Source organism: Eumetopias jubatus, unplaced genomic scaffold (assembly GCF_037043125.1).
Source record: "Eumetopias jubatus isolate StellerSeaLion01/CBP00866 unplaced genomic scaffold, mEumJub1_p1.0 scaffold_8, whole genome shotgun sequence".
Taxonomy (NCBI): Eukaryota; Metazoa; Chordata; class Mammalia; order Carnivora; family Otariidae; genus Eumetopias; species Eumetopias jubatus.
In genome coordinates, this window is record NW_028274814.1 from 77,968,909 (window position 1) to 77,991,008 (window position 22,100).

General features: G+C 39.2%; 1 protein-coding gene across 1 annotated transcript in view; it reads right to left on the reverse strand.

Annotated features, from left to right (window-relative positions):
* Positions 1–6,976: 6,976 nt before the first annotated feature.
* CCNT1 (cyclin T1) overlaps positions 6,977–22,100 on the reverse strand; it is a 32,892-nt gene continuing 17,768 nt past the window's right edge. The window contains exons 7-9 of the mRNA XM_028125710.2: positions 21,409–21,572; positions 21,176–21,246; positions 6,977–8,836 (exon numbers count right to left, since the gene is read on the reverse strand). Of these exons, the coding sequence (XP_027981511.1) occupies positions 7,436–8,836; positions 21,176–21,246; positions 21,409–21,572 (1,636 nt within the window). The 3' untranslated portion in view covers positions 6,977–7,435. The remainder of the gene's footprint in view (positions 8,837–21,175; positions 21,247–21,408; positions 21,573–22,100) is intronic.

Sequence of the window (22,100 nt, forward strand, 5' to 3'; positions counted from 1 at the left end):
TCAAGCCCCGTATTGGGCTCCCTGCTTGGCAGGAAGCCTGCTTCTCCCTCTCCCACTCCCCTTGCTTGTGTTCCCTCTCCTGCTGTCTCTGTCAAATAAATAAAATCTTTCAAAAATAAAAAATGAATAAAATAAAATCTTTAAAAAAAAGGAATCTGCAACCAAATGTGGTACTACCAAAAAGGAATATTAAAACTACTATAGTGAACAATGAAAAGAGGCATTAGGAACTAGATAGGGATGCAACAGACTTTCATTGGTTAGAGTGTCTACTGTAAGTCTTAGCTGAAAAAAAAAATCCTGATAAGCCCAAGACAGGCAAAAAATTGCTATTTAGAACCACTTCCTTCTAAGTGGGAAGATATTATTAAAGGGTTAAGATGTAGGCAAATTCTTTGTGCTGTTTAACAAAAGTAGATGGTTGTTTTTAATCCACTGAATGGGTTAAAGTGGACCTGAGGCTGTTTGTAAATAGAATTTGAAAAAGATGAATTCTTGAAGGAAAGAGAATTTTTGAGAATTTGGGGTTTGGGGGGCCAAGCCTAGAGAAAGGGGTTTGTATGTCTGCACACATAACAGAGAGAGAGAGAGAATGAATATGAATGAAGACCAAACTCCTGCTTTCCGTAAGTCACCCTCATCTCGGTATGAAAACTCCATCTTTCCAGTTGGTTAGGCCAAACACTGGGAGTCATCCGTGACTTCTCTTCCAACCTTACAGCATATCCTACTGGCTCCAACTTCAAGATATATAACTTCTCATTACCTGGTCCAAGCCACTTTCATCTCTTACCTTAATTACTGTGAAAACCATCTTAAACAGCAGGCCAGGGCACCTGGGTGGCTCAGTTGGTTAAGCGTCTGCCTTCAGCTCAGGTCATGATCCTGGAGTCCGGGGATCCAGCTCCGCATCAGGCTCCCTGCTCAATGGGGAGCCTGCTTCTCCCTCTCCCTCCAACCCCCCCACCCCCCCACCCCCCACTCGTGTTCTCTTGCTTGCTCACTCTCTCTCAAATAAATCTTTAAAAGAAAATAAACACAGCGGGCCAAATGAACACTTTAAAACCTAAGCCAGATCACGTCACTTTTCTGCTCCAAGCTTTTCAATGGTGCATTTCACTTTCATAGTGGCTTACAAGGCCCCACAGTATCTACAGCCTTCCATTGCCTCTCTAACCACATATCCTACTATTCTCTCCTCACTTGTGTCCATATTAGCTACACTGCCGTCCTTGCAATTTCTCAAACATACCAGCATGTTTTCACCTCAGAACCTTGCAATTGTTTTCTGGAATGAGCCCGTAATGTTCTTACCCCAGCTATTCTCATGGCTTACTCTCTCACCTCTTTCAGATCTTTACTGAACTCTAATTTCATGAGGCCTTCCTTCCTAGCCATCTTATTTCCAATTTCAAGAGCCCTACTTAGCTACACACAGACACACAAAACATCTCTATCCCCCCTTCTCCGCTTTACATTCTCCACAGTACTTATTATCTAACATACTAAGTTTTACTTACTTGTCTCCCCTACAACTAGAATGTGTAAATTCTGAGGGCAGGATGTTTGACATGTTTACTGCCATATTCCCATCCGTAAACAGTACATAGCACTTGATAGGTACTATTTTCTAATGAATGAATAGATTTAAGGCAGGAAAGTACCTGAAACAACTCTTCAGAAAAGGTCTATCTAGTATTCAATTTTAACTTGCTTTTATCACTGTGGTTTTTCGGTTACCTGTTATGTGGAATGAAGAAGCTGATATACCACAGTACAAAAGAAGGCAGCACAAGTAGGACATGTGACATAAACCGAATCAGTTCAGAAATAGGCCCCAGAGCTACAGATTACAGTAAATACATGCCTCTTATACAGTAAATATAATCCACAGAAGACATAGAAAGGGCTTCAAACTTTCCTCAGATCACTGAATGATAGAGATCAAGCCTATCTTACTCCACTATCAAGTGCCAGAGACCAGGATCATGTAAGCATTGACCATAAGATGAAGCCTAACTCTGTATCAATTAGTTTAACAAGCCCTATTAATGGGAATCCAGTTGCACACCTTTATATTTATACCTCATCTATTGCCAAGGATGACACAGTTGATAGTAACTCTCTTAACAAAGGCAAATCACTAAACTTGGGATTTTGTAGTATCATCCATTCCTCCACTCTTCATTTACTTCTCTTGCATTCAAACCAGACCAGAATTCCTAAAATGTTAGCAACTTCCACAAAAGTCTCAGGAAAAGTACAGCAATCAAAAATCTTAAGTTGTCTTATTTTAGAAAATGGAAAGATGACCAAAACTCAAGTGATTATTTTTTTCAGAAGTGTACATCATTCATCATTCTGTCAAACTGATCTTTTTTTCCTTTTAAACTATAGCTCTGCTAACTTTGTGTTGTAAGTTTGGAGTATTTTAGCATAAGAATTCTTTCCCTTGATTTACCTGGTGTGTGTGGTTTTGTATGTTCCAGGAAAAGAGTTGAGTATTCACTATCAATTTTTCCAGGCACCCCCAAGAATGCTATATTGAGTGCGGGGTTTCTTCTCCCCTCTGACTACATCATACTTTATACTACCAGGTTCACTGTGACAACCAAATCTTAGGTCTTTCCAATGGTCTCAATTCCCACAGGATCTTGTGTAGTCAGAAAGTACATACTACTACCAAAACTAAAAACTGTAATCATAACAGTAAAATGACAGGTAAAGACTAACTTGAAGACTTAGGACACATAAACAACAATCAGATGAGTGTTTTATCATTAACATTTATTGATGGGATGGATAAATACAGATTGAGAAACATACTTGACAGCAAGATATCAAACTGATAGCCAGACTATAAAATGTATACAACATCCTTTTTTAAATTTTTTAAAAATGTTTTTGAATTTTTTACAAAGAGCCCTTACTGTAATGGTCACTTACATCCTATCAATCACATAACAGCAGTAGAGATCCCAGGGGTAGCATCCAGAACTGAGGTGCCCCATGGAGGACAGAGGCAACAGCAGAATAGTATGCTGAGAAAGGACTCTTAAGAGCAATACAAAGAAAACAGACAAAAATATTACCACAAAATTGTACCTGAGTGACGTAGATTGGTAAAGTATTTTACTTTTTTTTTCTTCTTTGCTCTTTGGTCTGATAAGAAAACGGACAGTTTCAGGAGTGTGGAGTAGGGTGAGGGAAAGGTCGGTTTCAAATCCAGAAACCTAGATTAACACTAAGTCAGGCTGCTGCATTCTTTTCTTTGGGTGCTTAACCCAGACAGCACTTCCATCTTGTAACCAATTCCAATGTGATCTACCACTGACCAGTTAGGTCCTCAGCGTTCAACTGAAGAGTTCCTGATAACCTGATGGAGACATACTTGCTCTGGCTTCAATTAGCATGCTGTCAAGCATCCCTCTCCATGCTTAACATGGCAACAGAAAATCCAAGAGTCTTTCTCTTCTTTTCATTCAACCATAAATATGCACTCAAAAAGGGGAAGAGCAGACACTGCTTTTTAGTAAACATTTTCTTTCCCTCCCTTTTCCAATGCCAAGTTCATATTAAAAAGTTTAGGAACATTAAAATGGAAGGGTCTCCCACTTAGAAAGTAATTCTCATTCCAGACCACTCTATCAGGTAGGATTACAGTACCATGCTTGTTTCAAACTCACACCCACAGAGGGATAAAAAGACAAAATAAAACTTGATAGTGTGATACAACACGAACACTTCTTAAACTATCAGGAGCAAACACTCAGTTAAAAGCTGGGTGTTAACAAGCAGCAACATGGGAAATCTGGGGAGGTACTAAAGTCACTGAAAGCTTGGTTGGGACCGCAAAGGGCTTACTTCTTGCCATGTGAAGGGTTGCATAGACTGCTTAAATTCTCCCAAACCCAAGAGAATATTTGTATTCCAACTTCAAGATGTTCTAGAATATCCTTTTCCTAGCATTAGTATCAAAATAACTCATTTACAAAAGAATAATCCTTTTAAAATATTAATCTGTTCCCAAGTTCCCACAATTCCTGTGTTTCTGTGGGGAAACAAAGATCTTTAAAATCCTACCATACTGGGCTAAGACCCCTCTAATTGCCTTTGTCCAGAAGCAAAGTCTGAGGGGTATGCATTTTTAACATGGGGAATTAGGTAGTAGAAGCTTAAGAAAATCCAGCACTGATGTTACCATGATTTTATTTCTATATCCTAATCCATTGCTGTTTCCAACTGGAGATTTAATTTTTTTTCTATCAACAGTGGTGAAGCCAATAATACAGAACTATGAAAAACGATACACTGAATCAAAACACAAAATCATTTAAAAAAATGAAAAGAAAAAGAGGAAGCTGAGAGTCTCAATATGGAAACACACTGATTGATGAGTGAGCAGCTTAGACTAATTCCTACATATTTTCTAAACCCAAAAAGCATAACTGATATTGCAGAAGACCAATTTAGCTTTAAATTAATGCTTCACTAGAGTTCAGCCAACAGCAACACAGGTATCTGATTAAAAGCCCTAAGGACATTCCACAGGTGTTTGTTTTTGCCAACAGAAGAGTCACGCAAGGTTTTAGAAACGAGATTTATAAGAACTTGACGCTCCACGCCTGCTTACCACCACTTATCCTCGATAGTCTAGGTTAAAAGGAGAAAAAAAGCCAAGTTTAACTAGACTAACTTTGGATGTATAAATCCCATTTCTCACTCTGTGAAGGGGTGAGCATAGAGAAAACACAGAGTTTAGAAACCACAAAACCCTTTGAAGCCTAAGTTTATGTAATTTGAACAATATGCATGCTAGTCGACAGGCATATCTGCTAACCCAAATCAGTAGCTTCATGCAGAGCACACAGGACATTCATGACATATACACAGATGTAAAAGCTGTAGACACTGTAGATGTCTTAAAACAGCATCAGGAGGCATTAATATAGAAGTCTTTAAATTGACCCACATCAGCAATGAAACTGGTACAAAGGCTAGACTGCACAGCATAAAGCAGCTCTTAGGCTCTAGTAAGCACTTTTTCTAGTTCACTCCTGACAAAAGGTCTAAGCAACTAAGTACAGATGCCATGGGGAACTGCTCTGAGGCCAAGTGGATATGTCTGCCTTTGTGGTGAAGGAGTGCATATGATTAGAAAATATGTGACATTTGATGAGAAAAACTGAACGCTGGAAAAGACATTTTCATAATCAAATCAGTGATCAATTCCACAAAGATACAGATCCAAACTAAATAAACTTTTGGGAAGGTCAGGAAGGAAAGCAGACGCCACCAAACAAAATCTAAACAAATAGAAAGCCTAGATTTAGTAAACACATCGCACATCTACCAATTACCTAGCACAACACAGAAAATATCAGGGAGCTAGAGGAAAATGCCATCAGTGAAAATGAAGTAACTATGTATTACTGGTTTATAAGTCGGCAGAGAGCTCATTTTACACAGCAATGGCAGGCACTCTAGACAGTTCAAATACGCAGAGATGCAGGACATTAATTCACCTTAAGGTTTACTGTACAAATTCCTTCCTATATTAGGCCAGTGCATCAACAATTCCAACTGCCTCAGTTTTCTCCCCAACCTGTTCCTGGCAAGCAGCAGCACATGTACAACTCCTGTCTCCCTATGACTTCCAATGAAAAATATTCAATTTTTCTATACAGAATATTTGGTGTAAAGGAAGCTGCATTAAAAACAAGACAAATTCAAGTTGCATCATCTTTTCCATAGCAAAAAATACCATGAAGACCAAAGAATATCACATCAAATGATCTGTGGCTTAGTGGCATTTTTAGTTAGACAACCTGGCTTAGAATTCTTTCTAGTCCCTTGACAGATTTCTTTCCTCAACAAAAGTGTTGAGTTTTGAGTGTCGGGATCTTGAACACCAATTATCCTGAAATCTGGGATAATCAAAAACCCGTAATAGGACTCCTGATCCTTTTTTTTTTTTTTTTAAGGAACTCTTAAGAAATCTTCTGAAAAACCTCTGTCTAGAAACTAAAGCCACCAAAGATGAACAATCTGCATCTGTGGGCTAGGGTTGCTCACCTCATGACACCAGTACTGTTAAATTCACAAGCTCCAATTTCTGAAGTTATATAGGTTGCAAAAATTAAGGATGCAGCTGTTTCCCTTCAGATATACAGATAAAAAGCAAGTCTTACATTCATAATGCAATTTAAAATACAATATCCTAAAAATACCCAATCACAATTTCATTGTTTTCAGTATCCTCTAGGTCCATGGCTTCTCCCAGAACTATTCTCATATATGGTCTGGGCTTTCAGAGGCAGGATATACAGCACACATCCCCCTTCCCCTCAGAGACCCTGAGATTGCTCTCACTTGAACACTTTCCCAAAGCCCAACTTGAAAAAAAGACACACCCAATTCTGTAGGGCAGAAGCCAGCCTTGCTCTCCAATCATTCTTCCTCAACCCCAACTTTGTTCTGCATCAAAAGGAAAAAGGGGGTAAGAGGGAAGTTTTTATAATGGAGTCCAGAATCAGGCCATTGGCTGCACTTGCCCCAACTAGAATTTAGAAGGCTACCACTCAATTAAAACATAAAGAAATGGGAAAATACCATGCTAACACATGCTTCTTCCTTCCTTTATGTTCTAAAGGCCACACTGTGTTCTCTCTAGTAGACTGTTGGGAAGTGAAAATGGTGAGGGACAGGGAGGGAAAGATAAAACATGATTTTTAAACACACACACTTAAAACCACACATACCCACACTTACGTACACACTTAAAGGTCTCAACACTTCAAGTGGCCAAAGCCTATCAGACAGAACTCAAGGCCAAAAGCCTACCCTCCCATCCCCCCTACACACCCCCCCACCCTCCAATCCCACCCCCCAGGAGTCATTGCTATGTATCTCATACACACAGCAAAATCCCTATCCCCTCCCCGATGATATAAAAAAAACTAAACAGATAACTTACTTTCTTTAAATTATTTTTTAAAAGTCTCTTAAAAGATTTTGACGTTTAAATACTTCCTCTCTTCTGATATATTAAACACCAAAAGGATCCACAATTGTTTGATAAAACAAACCCTCCATATTTCAGTCCTGGCAAGAAGAGGGAAGACATCAACTCTAATCAACCTAATTAGGAGGTGGAGAGGCCAAGAACAAAGTATTCTTAATCCTTCACAGCTTCAACACATTCTCACCTCTCTAATACCAGTAAAAACTATAATAAAATAGTTAAATTTCTGAGGCAGTAGATATAATAACCAAGCCCCTCTACCACCCTCCCACCTGCATGTCAATATTAATTATTCCCTAGTCCAAGAAGGGTGATGTATTTCATAAAGGAAGTATTCTCTTAGTCCACAATCAGTAGTTAAAAAAAAAGTTGTTTTTAAGGAAGTTTTTTTTCTCCTCTTCTTTTTCTTTTCTACTTAGGAAGGGGTGGAAGTGGTGGAGGAGGTTCTGATGGTAGAGGTGGTAGCCGGGGTTTGTCTGTATTGCCAGATCTGGAGGACATTCCACCAGCCCGTGGATTCAGATATTCGCCGTAAGAATGAACAAAATCAAACGCAGGGGGCTGAGTGGGCTGAACACCCTGGGCACTGAGAAGGGAGTGAAGCATATTCACAGTATCTTGATAGTCTATTGTCTGAGTTGCATTGTGACCATTGGCCCCAGGGGGCCCTTTATCCAGTTTCATATGAGGAACTCGAGTTTTACAGCTGGGCTGTGAAAAAGGCAGGCCACTTGTGTCTGAGCTATGCCCAGGCAACTGGGCCATTGAAGGAAGAGGAGGGAAGGAGAAATTTATGGAAGAGGATTTAGTACTCTTGGCAATCTTGGCTGGATGATCAAACATTACCCCTCCAGTCTCTTCAGGGGGACCCCTTTTACGAGTAGCACTGGAAGAGGAGAAAGAACTAGACAAGCTATAGGTTTTGTGTGCCAAGGTGCTCGTCTGGCTATGTTTTGGATCACCTGGACGTTTGTTCCCAGTACCAGCTGGAAGCTGTGAGTGAGAGTGCTTGTGTGAGTGGTGATTATGATGATGATGATGATTAGATGGGTGAGTCTTGTGCTTTTCTTTGTGCTCTCGGCTCTTTGTGACACTGTCCTCTACAGAATTGTGCTTGTCAGCTGCAGCATGGACTTTAATGCGCATTTTTATCTCCTCTGGTTTTGAAGAGGCAGCTTTATCTCCACTGGCCACTGGGATCCTCATTTTGAGAGCTGCTTTGTCAGCCTTTTCCAGAAAAGGCCGCTCGGGGTTTTCTGAGCCCTCTATGGGCATTTTCAGAATGACCGAAGAATGGCTATCATGGTGAGACAGGAGATTCTGGGCCGCATATGCATATTGTGACTTCACATTGGCCTCCATGTTCTCCAATTGCCTCTTCTGGGCAGCCAACTCTTCTGCATGTTTTGCACGGTATTCTTTCAGTGACACTTTAGCTGATGGCACACTCTTACTATTCTGCTTCTGGGAAATAAATGCATTCGAACCATCCTGTTGCAAAGAATGATCAACTCCCATAAGTGCTAAATTCTCACTAGTCCGATGACCCTGAGCAGGTTCCAGTTTAAAAGGAGGTTGGGAGGACAGCCAACGCTCGCCCTGCAACATCTCCACATTGCTTATGTTGCTGGTTGACTCTTCAGTGGCTGGAAGGGAAGGCACTGCACTTGTAGAAGAAGTTGACATGCTCATTAAACCTGCAATAGTTGTGTCTGAAGAGCTCTGGGAAATCATATTGAGAATTGTCTGCTCCGAAGTGTTTTCATCTGTTCCTCGATCATCTGCTTTTGTTTTCTTGGCAGCCTGGCATGCCTAGAATGAAACAAACGACATCTCTTCACTTCTGGTAATTTATAAAAATGGAAAAAAAAACTGGAATGAGGAGACACTGCAACACTAGAAGTTCTGGATAGCCCATCGGCAGGAGGCTACTCTAAGATCACTGATTATAACTACTACAAGTTAAGATTTTAAAAACCTTCAGTCAAAAGTCATACAAACAAGATCTCAAGGAGATCTCTGCACTCCCACAATCACTGCAGCATTACTCACAATTGCCAAGATGTGGAAGAAACTTAAATGTCCATTAATGGATAATGGATAAGCAAAATGTGGTATATAAGTACAATGAAATTACACTTAGCCTTAAAAAAGGAAGAGGAGGATTCTGGGAAAATGTCAAGAGTAAGAAGCACCAGGAATCTCTTCCCCTCACACAACTGTGCTGGCAGAATTTGTCTGATGTAACTGTTTTGGAATTCTGGAGTCTGTTAAAGGCTTATAACTTTTGGGGTAAGCCTTGGACAGTAAATTGGGGTTAATTTACATCAATTTCACCTCTCAGCACATTAGCAACTACCCATCTCCTACCCGAGACACAATGGAGGCAGCTGTGCACCTGTTGCTGGAGTAGCTTACACACTTTGGGGGAGCCAGTACCAGCAAAAAGGCCTCTCTCCTACAAATACCAGGCTCTGTGCTCTGATCCCTGATTGTAGTTTCTGACCAAAGAGGTACAGACTAAGAGGCAGGCAGCCACTGTTACTGCGCCTCCCTCTACTGTTACAAGCTCCTCGCCCTCTGGCTAACGTGACTTCCAGGGGACTTAAAGGACTGGCACCCTTTCTCCCCTTCATTTTTTGCTTATTTCCCCTTTTGGGAGCCAGACATTAAAGAGCAGGATATTTAAAAAACAAAACAAACAAACAAAAACTGCATACAGAGGATGAACCATGAGAGACGATGGACTCTGAAAAACAAACTGAGGGTTCTAGAGGAGAGGGGGTTGGGGGATGGGTTAGCCTGGTAATGGGTATTAAAGAGGGCACGTTCTGCATGGAGCACTGGGTGTTATGCTCAAACAATGAATCATGGAACACTACATCAAAAACTAATGATGTAATGTATGGTGATTAACATAACAATAAAAAATTTAAAGAAAAAAAACTGCATATAGAGAAAATTAGAATATTTTGACCACACATTCCCAGGGAAAGAATCAGAAAAGAAGGTATAAACCTAAAACACCTTAGGTTTATACCTCAGGCTGATCCTCTGCAGAGAAGACACCATCCAAAATCAAATCCACCTCCATATCCAAAAATAGTAACAAAACCCAGAAAAGCCTGGGAATCTGATTTAGATTCAAATGTCCAGTGTTCAACAAAAAATCACAAAGCAGTTTAAGAAACAGGAAAGTATGGCCCAAAGGAAAAAATAAATCAACAGAAACTGCCCCTGAAAAGGACCTGATAGCAGAACTACCATACGAAGATTTTAAAATAACTCCCTAAAAGATACTCAAATAACTTAAAGGAATTTCTGGAGAAGGTTAAGAAAACAATATATGGGGGTGCCTGGGTGGCTCAGTCGTTAAGCATCTGCCTTCGGCTCAGGTCATGATCCCAGGGTCCTGGGATTGAGCCCCGCATCGGGCTCCCTGCTCCGCAGGACGCCTGCTTCTCCCCCTCCCACTCCCCCTGCTTGTGTTCCCTCTCTCGCTATGTCTCTGTCAAATAAATAAATAAAATCTTAAAAAAAAAAAAAAGAAAGAAAATATATGAACAAAATGGAAACATCAATAAATATCAATGAAGAGATAAAAAATCTAAAAGGAAACCAAAAAGAAATTCTGGAGCTGCGAAGTACAGTAACTGCAATGAAAAAAACCACCAAAGGGATTCAAACACAGATTTGAACAAGTAGAAGAATCAATCAGCAAACTTTAAGACAGGACAATGAAAATCGTTGAGTCTAAGGAACATAATGAAAAAAGACTGAAGCAAGTGAACAGAGACCCATCGGACACCATCAACTGGACCAACACATGCAACATGAAAATTCCAGAAGGAGAAAAGAAAGGGGCAGAGAGAATATATGAAAAAATAATGGTTGCAAACTTCCCAACTTTGATAAAGACAAGAATAGAAACAAAAGCTCAACAAATTCCAAGTAAGATGAACTCAATGAGACTCACACGAGACATAGCAAACTTCAAAAGCCAAAGACAGAGAATCTTGAAAGCCACAAGAGAAGTGAGTCAACAAGTACAAGGGATCCTCAATAAGATCACCAGCAGGTTATCTCATCAGAAACACTGGAGGCCAGAAGACAGTGAACCAATACATTCCAAGTGCTAAAAGAAAAAAACCTGTCAACCAAGAAACCCATATCCAACAAAAATGTCCTTCAAAAGTGAGCAAGAAATTTAAGACATTTCCAAATAGGTAAAAGCTGAGGAAGTTCATGACTACTAGACCAGTCAGTCGTCCAAGAAGTGCTCAAAGAAGTCCTGCAAGGTGAAATGAAAGGAGACTATACAGTAAATCAAAGCCATATGGAGAAATAAAGACCTTCAGTAAATACATGGGCAATTACAAAAGCTACTTTTTTTTTAAAGTAATCTCTACCCCCAAACATGAGGCTAGAATCCACAACCCTGAGAACAAGAGTCCCATGCTCTACCAACTGAGCCAGCCACATGCCCCAAAAGCGAGTATTGCTTTAACAATGGTCTATAACTGTGCTTCCTGTTTTCTACATGATTTAAGAGACTAATACATTTTAAGGAAAGAAAACACAATTATTAGTGTAAAAGCCAGTATTACTGTAACTTCAGTTTGTAACTCAAGTCTTATTTTCTATTTAATTTAGGACCCTAATGCATTTAAAAGGATTATTAGGGATGCCTAGGTAGCTCAGTTGGTTGAGTGTCTGCCTTCGTCTTGGGTCATGATCCCGGGGTCCTGGGGTTGAGTCCCTCATCTGGCTCCTTGCACAGTGGGGACCCTACTTCTCCCTCTGCCTGCTACGCCTCCTGCTTGCGCTCGCGTGCTCTCTCTCTCTCTCTGACAAATAAAATCTTTAAAAAATTTTTTTTAGAAAAAAGGATTATTAGTTTATGTTCTGGGGCATGCAATGTATAAAGAGACAACTTTGTGACATCAACTAAAAGATATGGGGACCCAGCTATAAAGAAGAGAAGTTTTATATTACTGAAGTTAAACCAGCATAAATTCAAATTATTGTAACTTTATGATGTTAAACATAACCCTCATGGTAACCACAAAGAAAACAGACATAGAATATACACAAAGGAAATGAGAAAGGAAGTTAAATTTTCACCATGGAAAAATCAACTAAAAGACAGTAATGCAGGAAATGAGGGACAAAAAACTACAAGGCATGTAGAAAACAAACAGCATAAGCATAGAGACATTATCTATGGTTACTTTAAATGAAAACAGATTAAACTCTCCAATAAAGACAGAGATTGTCGAAATGCATAAAAATACATGATCCAGCTATATGCTGGCTACAAGCAATTAAGATCCTAAGACCCAAAAAGGTTGAAAATGGAAGGAGGGATGGGTGCCTGGTTGGCTCGGTTGGGCGACTGCCTTCGGCTCAGGTCATGATCCTGGAGTCCCGGGATCAAGTCCCACATCGGGCTTCCTGCTCAGCAGGGAGTCTGCTTCTCCCTCTGACCCTCCCCCTCATGCTCTCTCTCTCTCTCATTCTCTCTCTCAAATAAATAAAATCTTTAAAAAAAAAAAAAAAAGAAAGAAAGAAAATGGAAGGAGGGAAAAACATATATCATGCAAACAGTAACCAAGAGAGAGCAAGGGTGGCTATGCTAATGAGACAACATACATTTTAAAACATTAAAGGTTTCAAGAGACACGAAAGGACATTATATATTAATAAAAGGCTCAATTTAGCAATTTTAACAATTATAAACATTTGCACTCCTAATAAAAGACAATCAAAACTGACAGAAGATTTCACTTGGAGACTTCAATATCCATGCACAAGGGACAGAACAACCACACGAAAGATAAGGAAACAGAGAACTTAAATTCACAAAATTGTGGAAACTAAATAACACTTTTAAACCACCAATGGATCAAAGAAGAAATCAAAAGGGAAACTGGAAAATACGTACGGATGAATGAAAACAAAAACACAACACATCAAAACTTATGGGATGCAGCAAAAGCAGCACTAAGGGAGAAATTTATAGCTATGAACACTCATGTTAAAAATAAAGATCTCAACTTAACAAATTAAAGTTATACTGTGAAGAACTAGAAGAAGAACAAACTAAAGCCAAAGCAAACGGAAGGAATATAATAAAGATTACAGCAGAGATAAACAAAACAGAAAATAGAGAAAAATTAGTAAAACTAGCAGTTGGTTCTTTGAGAAGATCAAAAAAATTAAACCTTTAACTAGATGGTCTAGGAAAAAAACAAAAGATTCAAACCACTAAAATCTGAAATGAAAGAGGAGACATTGCTATCAATTCTACAGAAATAAGAAAGATTATAAAGGTACTCTGACCTTAAGGCAATCTGGAAGAAATGGATGCATTCCTAGAGACGAATAAACTACCAAAACTAAAACAAGAAGAAACAGAAAACCTGAACAGACCCATAACCAGCAAGGAAATTGAAGCAGTAATCAAAAATCTCCCAACAAACAAGAGTCCAGAGCCGGATGGCTTCCCAGGGGAATTCTACCAAACATTTAAAGAACAACTAATACCTATTCTTCTGAAGCTGTTTCAAAAAATACAAATGGAAGGAAATTTTCCAAACTCTATGAGGCCATATTACTTTGATCCTAAAACCAAAGACCCCACTAAAAGGAAGAATTATAGACCAATATGCCTGATGAACATGGATGCCAAAATTCTCACCAAGACAATAGCAAACAGGATCCAACAGTATATTAAAAGAATTATTGACAACAACCAAGTAGGATTTATTCCTGGGCTGCAAGGGTGGTTCAACATCCACAAATCAATCAATATACTACATTAATAAAAGAAAGGACAAGAACCATATCATCCTCTCAGTAGATGCAGAAAAAGCATTTGACAAAGTACAGCATCCTTTCTTGTTTAAAACTCTTCAGAGTGTAGGGATAGAGGGAACATACTTCAATATCCTAAAAGCCATACATGAAAAGCCCACAGGAAATATCATTCTCAATGGGGAAAAACTGAGAGCTGAAAAGGTCAGGAACATGGCAGGGATGTCCACTATCATCTCTACTGTTCAACACGGTACTAGAAGTCCTAGCCTCAGCAGACAACAAAAAGAAATAAAGGCATCCAAATAACCAAAAAAGAAGTCAAACTCTCACTCTTTGCAGATGACATGATACTTTATGTGGAGAACCCAAAAGACTCTACCCCAAAATTGCTAGAACTCATACAGGAATTCAGCAAAGTGGCAGGATATAAAATCAATGCACAGAAATCAGTTGCGTTTCTATACACTAACAATGAGACAGAAAAAAGAGAAATTAAGGAGTCAATCCCATTTACAACTGCACCCCAAAACCATAAGATACCTAGGAATAAACCTAAACAAAAGGCAAAGGATCTGTACTCAGAAAATTATAGAACACTCATGAAAGAAATTGAGGAAGACACAAAGAAATGGACAAACCTTCCATACTCATGGATTGGAAGAACAAATATGTTACAATGTCTATGCTACCTAGAGCAATCTACAGATTCAATGCAATCCCTATAAAAAAAACAACTTTTCTCATGGAGCTGGAACAAACAATCCTAAAATTTCTTTGGAACCAGAAAAGACCCTGAATAGCTAGAGGAAGGTTGAAAAAGAAAACCAAAGCTGGTGCCATCACAATCCCAGACTTCAAGCTCTATTACAAAGCTATAATCATCAAGACAGTATGGTACTGGCACAAAAACGACACACAGCAGAACAGAGAACCCAGAAATAGACCCTCAACTGTATGGGACAAAGCAGGAAAGAATATCCAATGGAAAAAAGACAGTCTCTTCAACAAGTGGTGTTAGGAAAATTGGATAGCCACATACAGAAGAATGAAACTGGACCATTTCCTTACACCACACACAATAATAGACTCAAAATGGATGAAAGACCTAAATGTGAGACAGGAATCCATCAAAACCCTAGAGGAGAACACAGGCAGAAAAACTCTACAACCTTGGTTGCAGCAACTTCTTGCTAGACACGTCTTCAAGGGCAAGGGAAACAAAGGCAAAAATGAACTACTGGGGCTTCAACAAGATAAAAAGCTTTTGCGCAGCAAAGGAAACAGTCGATAAAACCAAAAGACAACCGACAGAGTGGGAGAAGGTATTTGCAAATGTCTTATCAGATAAAGGGCTAGTATCCAAAATCTATAAAGAACTTATCAAACTCAACAACCCAAAAAACAAATAATCCAATCAAGAAATGGGCAGAAGACACGAACAGACATTTCTCCAAAGAAGACACCCAAATGGCCAACAGATACATGAAAAAATTCTCCACATCATTTGGCATCAGGGAAATACAAATCAAAGCCATAATGAGATACGACCTCACACTGGTCAGAATGGCTAAAATTAAGAAGTCAGAAAACGACAGATGTTGATGAGGATGCAAAGGGGAACCCTCTTACACTGTTGGTGGGAATGCAAGCTGGTGCAGCCACTCTGGAAAACAGCTGGAGGTTCCTCAGAAAGTTGAAAATAGAGCTACCGTACGACCCAGCAATTATACTACTAGGTATTTACTCCAAAGATACAAATGTAGTGATCCGAAGGGGCATCTGCACCCCAATGTTTATAGTAGCAATATCCACAATAGCCCTATTATGGAAAGAGCCCAGATGTCCACTGACAGATGAATAAAGAAGATGGGATGACATATTATATATATATAATACACACACACACACACACACACACACGCACGCACACACACAATGGAATACTGCTCAGCCATCAAAAAACCCGAAATCTTGCCATTTGCAATGACACAGATTGAACTAGAGAGTATTACGCTAAGTGAGATAAGTCAATCAGAGAAATACAATTACCATACGATCTCACACTTATGTGGAATTTAAAAAATAAAACAGAGGATCATAGGGAAGAGAGGGAAAAATAAAACAAGACAAAATCAAAGAGGGAGACAAACCATAAGAGACTCTTAATCACAGGAAACAAACTCAGGGTTGCCAGAGGGGAAAGGGTTGGAGGGATGGGGGGAACTGGGTGATGGACATTAAAGAGGGGGGGAAAAATTTACTCTATGTAAATTGTACCCTAATAAACCTGACTTAAAAAAATTTTTTAAAAAGAGTACTCTGAACAACTAAATTAGATAATCTAAATTAGATAATCTAGATGAAATGGACTAATTCCTAGAAACACAAAACCTACCGAGAATAAACTATAAAGAAAGAGAAAATCTGAACAGATCTGTAACTAGGAAGGAGACTGAATCAGTAATAAAAGAATTTCCCAACAAAGAACAGCCCTGGACCTGATGGCTTCACTGGTGAATCTTTTTAAAACTTTTCCAGATAGGGCGCCTGGGTGGCTCAGTTGGTTAAGCGACTGCCTTCGGCTCAGGTCATGATCCCAGGCTCCTGGGATCGAGTCCCGCATCGGGCTCCCTGCTCAGCAGGGAGTCTGCTTCTCCCTCTGACCCTATCCCCTCTCATGCTCTATCTCATTCTCTCTCTTCAAAATAAATAACTAAAATCTTTAAAATAAATAAATAAATAAATAAAACTTTTCCAGATATTTGAAGAGGAGGCAACACCTCTCAACTCATTCTATGAGGCCAGCATTACCCTGATATCAAAGCCAGACAGAAGACACAGATGTAAAAATTCTCAACAAAATACTAAACAAATTGGGACGCCTGGGAAGCTCAGTCGGTTAAGCATCTGTCTGCCTCTGGCTCAGGTCATGATCCCAGGCTCCTGGGATCGAGTCCCGCATGGGGGCAGGGGGGACTTGAGTCTGCTTCTCCCACTGCCTACCTCTTCCCCTCCCTGTGCTCGCTCTCTCTCTCTGACAAACAAAACCTTAAAAAAAGATACTAACAAACTGAATTTAGCAGCATATTAAACGAATTACACACTATGACCAAGTAGGACTTACTCCTAGAACGCAAGAATGGTTCAACATACAGAAGTCATCCATGTGACATACCACATAAACACAATAAAGGAAAAAAAACACATGATCTTCCAGATACAGAAAAAGCATTTGACAAAATTCAACACGCTCTCATGATAAAAACACCCAACAAACTAATATAAGGAAACTACCTCAACATAATAAAAGCCATATATGAAACACTCAAAGTAAACATCACATTCAACAGTGAAAAACTGAAAGCGCTTCTGCTAAGATCTAGAACAAGGCAAGCATGCCCCTTTCAATTTTATTCAACAAAGTATTAGAAGTTCTCATCAGGACAAGTAGGCAAAAGAAAGCATTCAGAGACACCTGGGTGGCTCAGTCAGTTAAGTGTCTGACTCTTGATTTTGGCTCAGGTTATGATCTCAGGGTTGTGAGATAGAGCCCCATGTCAGGCTCAGTGCTGAGCATGGAGTCTGCTTAAGATTCTCTCTCTCCCTCTGCCCCTCCCCACTCACATTCTCTCTCTAAAAAAAAAAAAAAAAGAAAAAGAAAAGAAAGAGCATTCAAATTGGCAAAAAAGTAAAATTATCTGTTTGCAGAGGATATAATTTTGTTAAAAAAGACTTTATTGATTTGACAGAGAGAGAGAGAGAGAGAGAGCACGAGCAAGGGGAGGGTCAGGCAGAGGGAGAAGCAGACTCCCTACTGAGCAGGGAGACCGATAAGGGACTCGATCCCAGGATCCTGGGATCATGACCTGAGCCGAAGGCAGACATTTAACCAACTAAGGCACCAGAGGCCTCTGCAGATGATATAATCTTACATAGAAAACTCCACATATATAAAAATTGTTATTAATAAATTCAGCAAAGTACCAGGATACAAAGTCAACACATAAATTTCAGCTGCATTTCTATACATGAACAATCTGTAAAGGAAATTATGAAAACAATCCTATTTACAATAGTATCAAAACAAAACAAAACACTTATGAATTAACCAGGGAGGTGAAAGACTTGTACAATTAAAACTGGAAAACACTGCTAAAAGAAATTAAGACTAAATGGAAAACTCATTCCATGTTCTGGATTCAAAGACTTTATATTGTTAAAATGTGAACATTATGACCCTAAGCAACCTGTAAATTCAATGCAATCCCTATCAAAATCCCAATGTTTTTTGCAGAAATAGAAAAGGCTACCCTAAAACTTATATGAGATCTCAAGTGACCCCCACATAGCTAAAACAATCTGGAAATGAAGAACAAAACTGGAAAATTCACACCTCCTGATTTCAAAACTTACTATAAAGCTACAGTAATCACTGTACAGTAATATAGTGTGATACTGGCATAAAGAGACATACAGATGAATGAAACAGAAGAGAAAGCCCAGAAATAAACCCTTGCATATATGGTCAAATGATTTTTGCCAAAGATGCTAAGACCATTCAACAGGGAAAGAATAGTCTTTTTAATAAATAGTGCTGGGAGGGGCGCCTGGGTGGCTCAGTCAGTTAAACGTCTGCCTTCGGCTCAGGTCATGATTCCAGAGTCCTGGGATCGAGCCCCGCATCAGGCTCCCTGCTCAGCAGGAAGCCTGCTTCTCCCTCTCCCACTCCTGCTTGCATTCCCTCTCTCGCTATCTCTCTCTCTGTCAAATAAATAAATAAAATCTTAAAAAATAAAAAATAAAAAATAAAAATAAAAATAAATGCTGCCGGGAAAACTGGATATCCACATTCAATGGACCCTTACCTAATACCATATACAAAATTAGCTCAAAATTGGATAAAGGACTCAAAGCAATAAAACTCTTAGAAGAAAACAGGACAAAGGCTTCACAACAGTGGATTTGGCAATTTCCTGGATATGACATCAATGGCACAGACAAAAAAAAAAAAAGGAACAATCTGGACTTCAAAATTTTTTTATTTTTCTAAAAATTTAAAAACTTCAAAAAAATTAAAATTAAAAACAGAATTACCATATAATCAAGCAATTCCAATTCTGGGCATATAACCAAAAGAATAAAAAGCAAGATCTTGAAGACATACTTGTACACCCATGTTCATGGCAGCATTATTCACAGTAGCTAAAATATGGAAGCAACTTAAGCATCCATCAACAGATGAATGGATAAGCAAACTGTGGTGGATACATACAAGGGAATATTACTCAGCCTTTAAAAAATTCTACAATATGCTACAACATGGATGAACCTTGAGAACATTATGCTAAGTGAAATAAACCACAAAAAGACAAATACTGTATTATTCCACTTATATAAAACACTTAAGAGTAGCCAAATCACAAAGACAGAAAACGTAATTGTGATTGCCAGGGGCTGGGGGGAATGGGGAGTTATTTAATGAGTATAAAGTTTCAGTTTTAAAAAATGAAATGAATTATGGAGATGAATGGTAATGATGGTTGACAACAATATGAATATACTTAATACTCCTGAACCATACATTTAAAAATGATTAAGATGGTAACTTTTATGCTATATGCATTTTACCACAATTAAAAAAAAAAAATGGAAATCTTGCCATTTGCCACATGAATGAACCTGGAAGGCCTTTTGCTGTGAAATAAGCCAGACACAGAAAGACAAAATATGATCTCACTTATGTGAGGAATCTAAGATTTAAATTCATATAGACAGAGAAAAATAGTGGCCTGTGGGTAGGGGGGAAACAAGGATGTATTAGTCAAAAGGTACAAAGTCAGTTATACAAGTCCTAGAAACCTACTGTACAACATAACACCTATCAATAACTGTATACTCAAAAATTTGCAAAAAGGGTAATCTTACGTTAACTGTTCTATCACATCCCCAAAAAAGTTACAGCAATCTATACCAATGCTACAAGCCAATTAAAAAAATTAATTTGTGCATATCTAAAATTCATTCATTAACGTCTATGCCTTATGACTGCTTATGACAGCAGTTAGTCCAAAAGCAAATTCCAGAAATTTTGGTGAGGTGTCATATGATCACAGTGATGACCTATGTGCTCTCAAGCCTCCTGTGAATCCTAGGCAAACTCATTTTCTACAATTCACTAAACTCAAGAGAATGAAATTAATTTTATCAATCTGGATTTCTGAGAATGCAGGGAACATTTTTATTTATTTTTTTTAAGATTTTATTTATTTAGGGGCACCTGGGTGGCTCAGTCCTTAAGCGTCTGCCTTCAGCTCAGGTCATGATCTCAGGGTCCTGGGATTGAGCCCCGCATCGGGCTCCCTGCTCAGCGGGAAGCCTGCTTCTCCCTCTCCCATTCCCCCTGCTTCTGTTCCCTCTCTCGCTGTGTCTCTGTCAAATGAAAAAATCTTTAAAAAAAAATATTTTATTTGAGAGAAAGAGATAGTGAGAGAGAGCACAAGGAAGAGGGAGAAGTAGGCTCCCCACTGAGCAGGGAGCTCGATCCCAGGACCCTGGGATCATGACCTGAGCCAAAAGCAGATGCTTAACCGACTGAGCCACCCAGGCACCCCTGCGGGGAACATGTTTAAATGAACTTTCTATCTAATGCCAAGGGAAAAAAGAATGATCCCATTATGTAAGTAAGACTTTGAAAAATATCTGAAATACAACTTTGGGGGCACCTGGTGGCTTAGTCCTTAAGTGTCTGCCTTCGGCTCAGGTCATGTTCCCAGGGTCCTGGGATCGAGCCCCACATCAGGCTCCCTGCTCCACAGGAAGCCTGCTTCTCCCTCTCCCACTCCCCCTGCTTATGTTCCTTCTCTTGCTGTGTCTCTCTGTCAAATAAATAAATAAAATCTTAAAAAAAAAGAAATACAACTTTAGCCTGCAATCTATATAAAAACAAAATTTAAAACCCATTTAAAAAGCAAATAATGTCAAAGCAGAATGATACCAGCTCTAACCTTGTAACTCCATCTTTCCTCTACCAGAACCCAACACTTTATGACTCAGAGAAGCCACATTTTTTCCCTAACAGTCTCCACACAGAAAACAATCAATGTTGCCGACTGACTATATCACAAGAGTTGCACAACACAAAACAAATCCTGCTATCACCTATCACCACTGACTTCTGAGCCAGTATCCAAGCTATGAAGTTGTCATGATTATTATGTAACTAAAAAAAGGGAAATTCCAAACCTGGGGTACATAACCAATTCTGGTACATTCACTGTGCAGTCAAAAGGAAAAAAAACTGGTTTTGTACAAGCTGACAGCAATAATTCTTACCCTCCAATTCCGAATTCGTTTGAGCCTGTTAGGGGTTTTCTCCAGAATCTGTAGAAATTCATGTGTCAGTTCTACAAATGAAATAGAACATTTAAGACAAACTCAGAGAAGCAGAAGTAAAAAAACAAGAATAACCTCAACTAACTATTTTCATCTGAATCAAGTCACTTTGGGCCAGATATGTGACAGATCAAGAGCAAGTGCTTTTCAAGGTCCCTTACTCTAAAACTTACCATCTAAAAGTTCCAAGGTCACAGTGGCGTCAACATACTCCCACCAGTGCTTCCCATCAGTTGAGACTGGGATCTCCCAGTTGGACCACTTGCAAGCCAGATGAATGCAGACACAGGCCACCACAGGAGGTGTGTACTGCAGGCTAAATGTGGTCAAATGCAGGCTGACATCAGAGGGAAGGAAACAAGAGAGTGTCATGAGCTCTCAATTCTGAACCCAAAGTTAAAACTCTCCATTATTTAAAAAGAAAAAAAAATTAAAAAACACTGGAGAGTAAGAAGGGTAAGAAATATCCAGTGCTCTGATCCAGCACTCAACATGATTTTCCATTAACCCACCTGCTCAGGTAACATTTCTGAATTTTTTGGCTATACATCATTCAATCCCACACACTGACAAAAGACCAGAACCAAAACCAAAGAGACAGGGTACTCAGTTTGTTAAAATAAGGATCCATTATCCTGAGAAGCAGCTTAGAACTCAAGGAAAGATTTTTAGTTATGTGTAATCCCTAAATCAAATACTTAAAATCCCCTTAAAATTATCTTATCTCTTGCCAATCACAGGTCTGGTCTATTTAAAATAATGAACAGAAGGGTAATTGGGTGATGGACATTTAGGAGGGCACTTGATGTAATGAGCACTGGGTGTTGTATGCAACTGATAAGCACTAAACTCTACCCTTGAAACT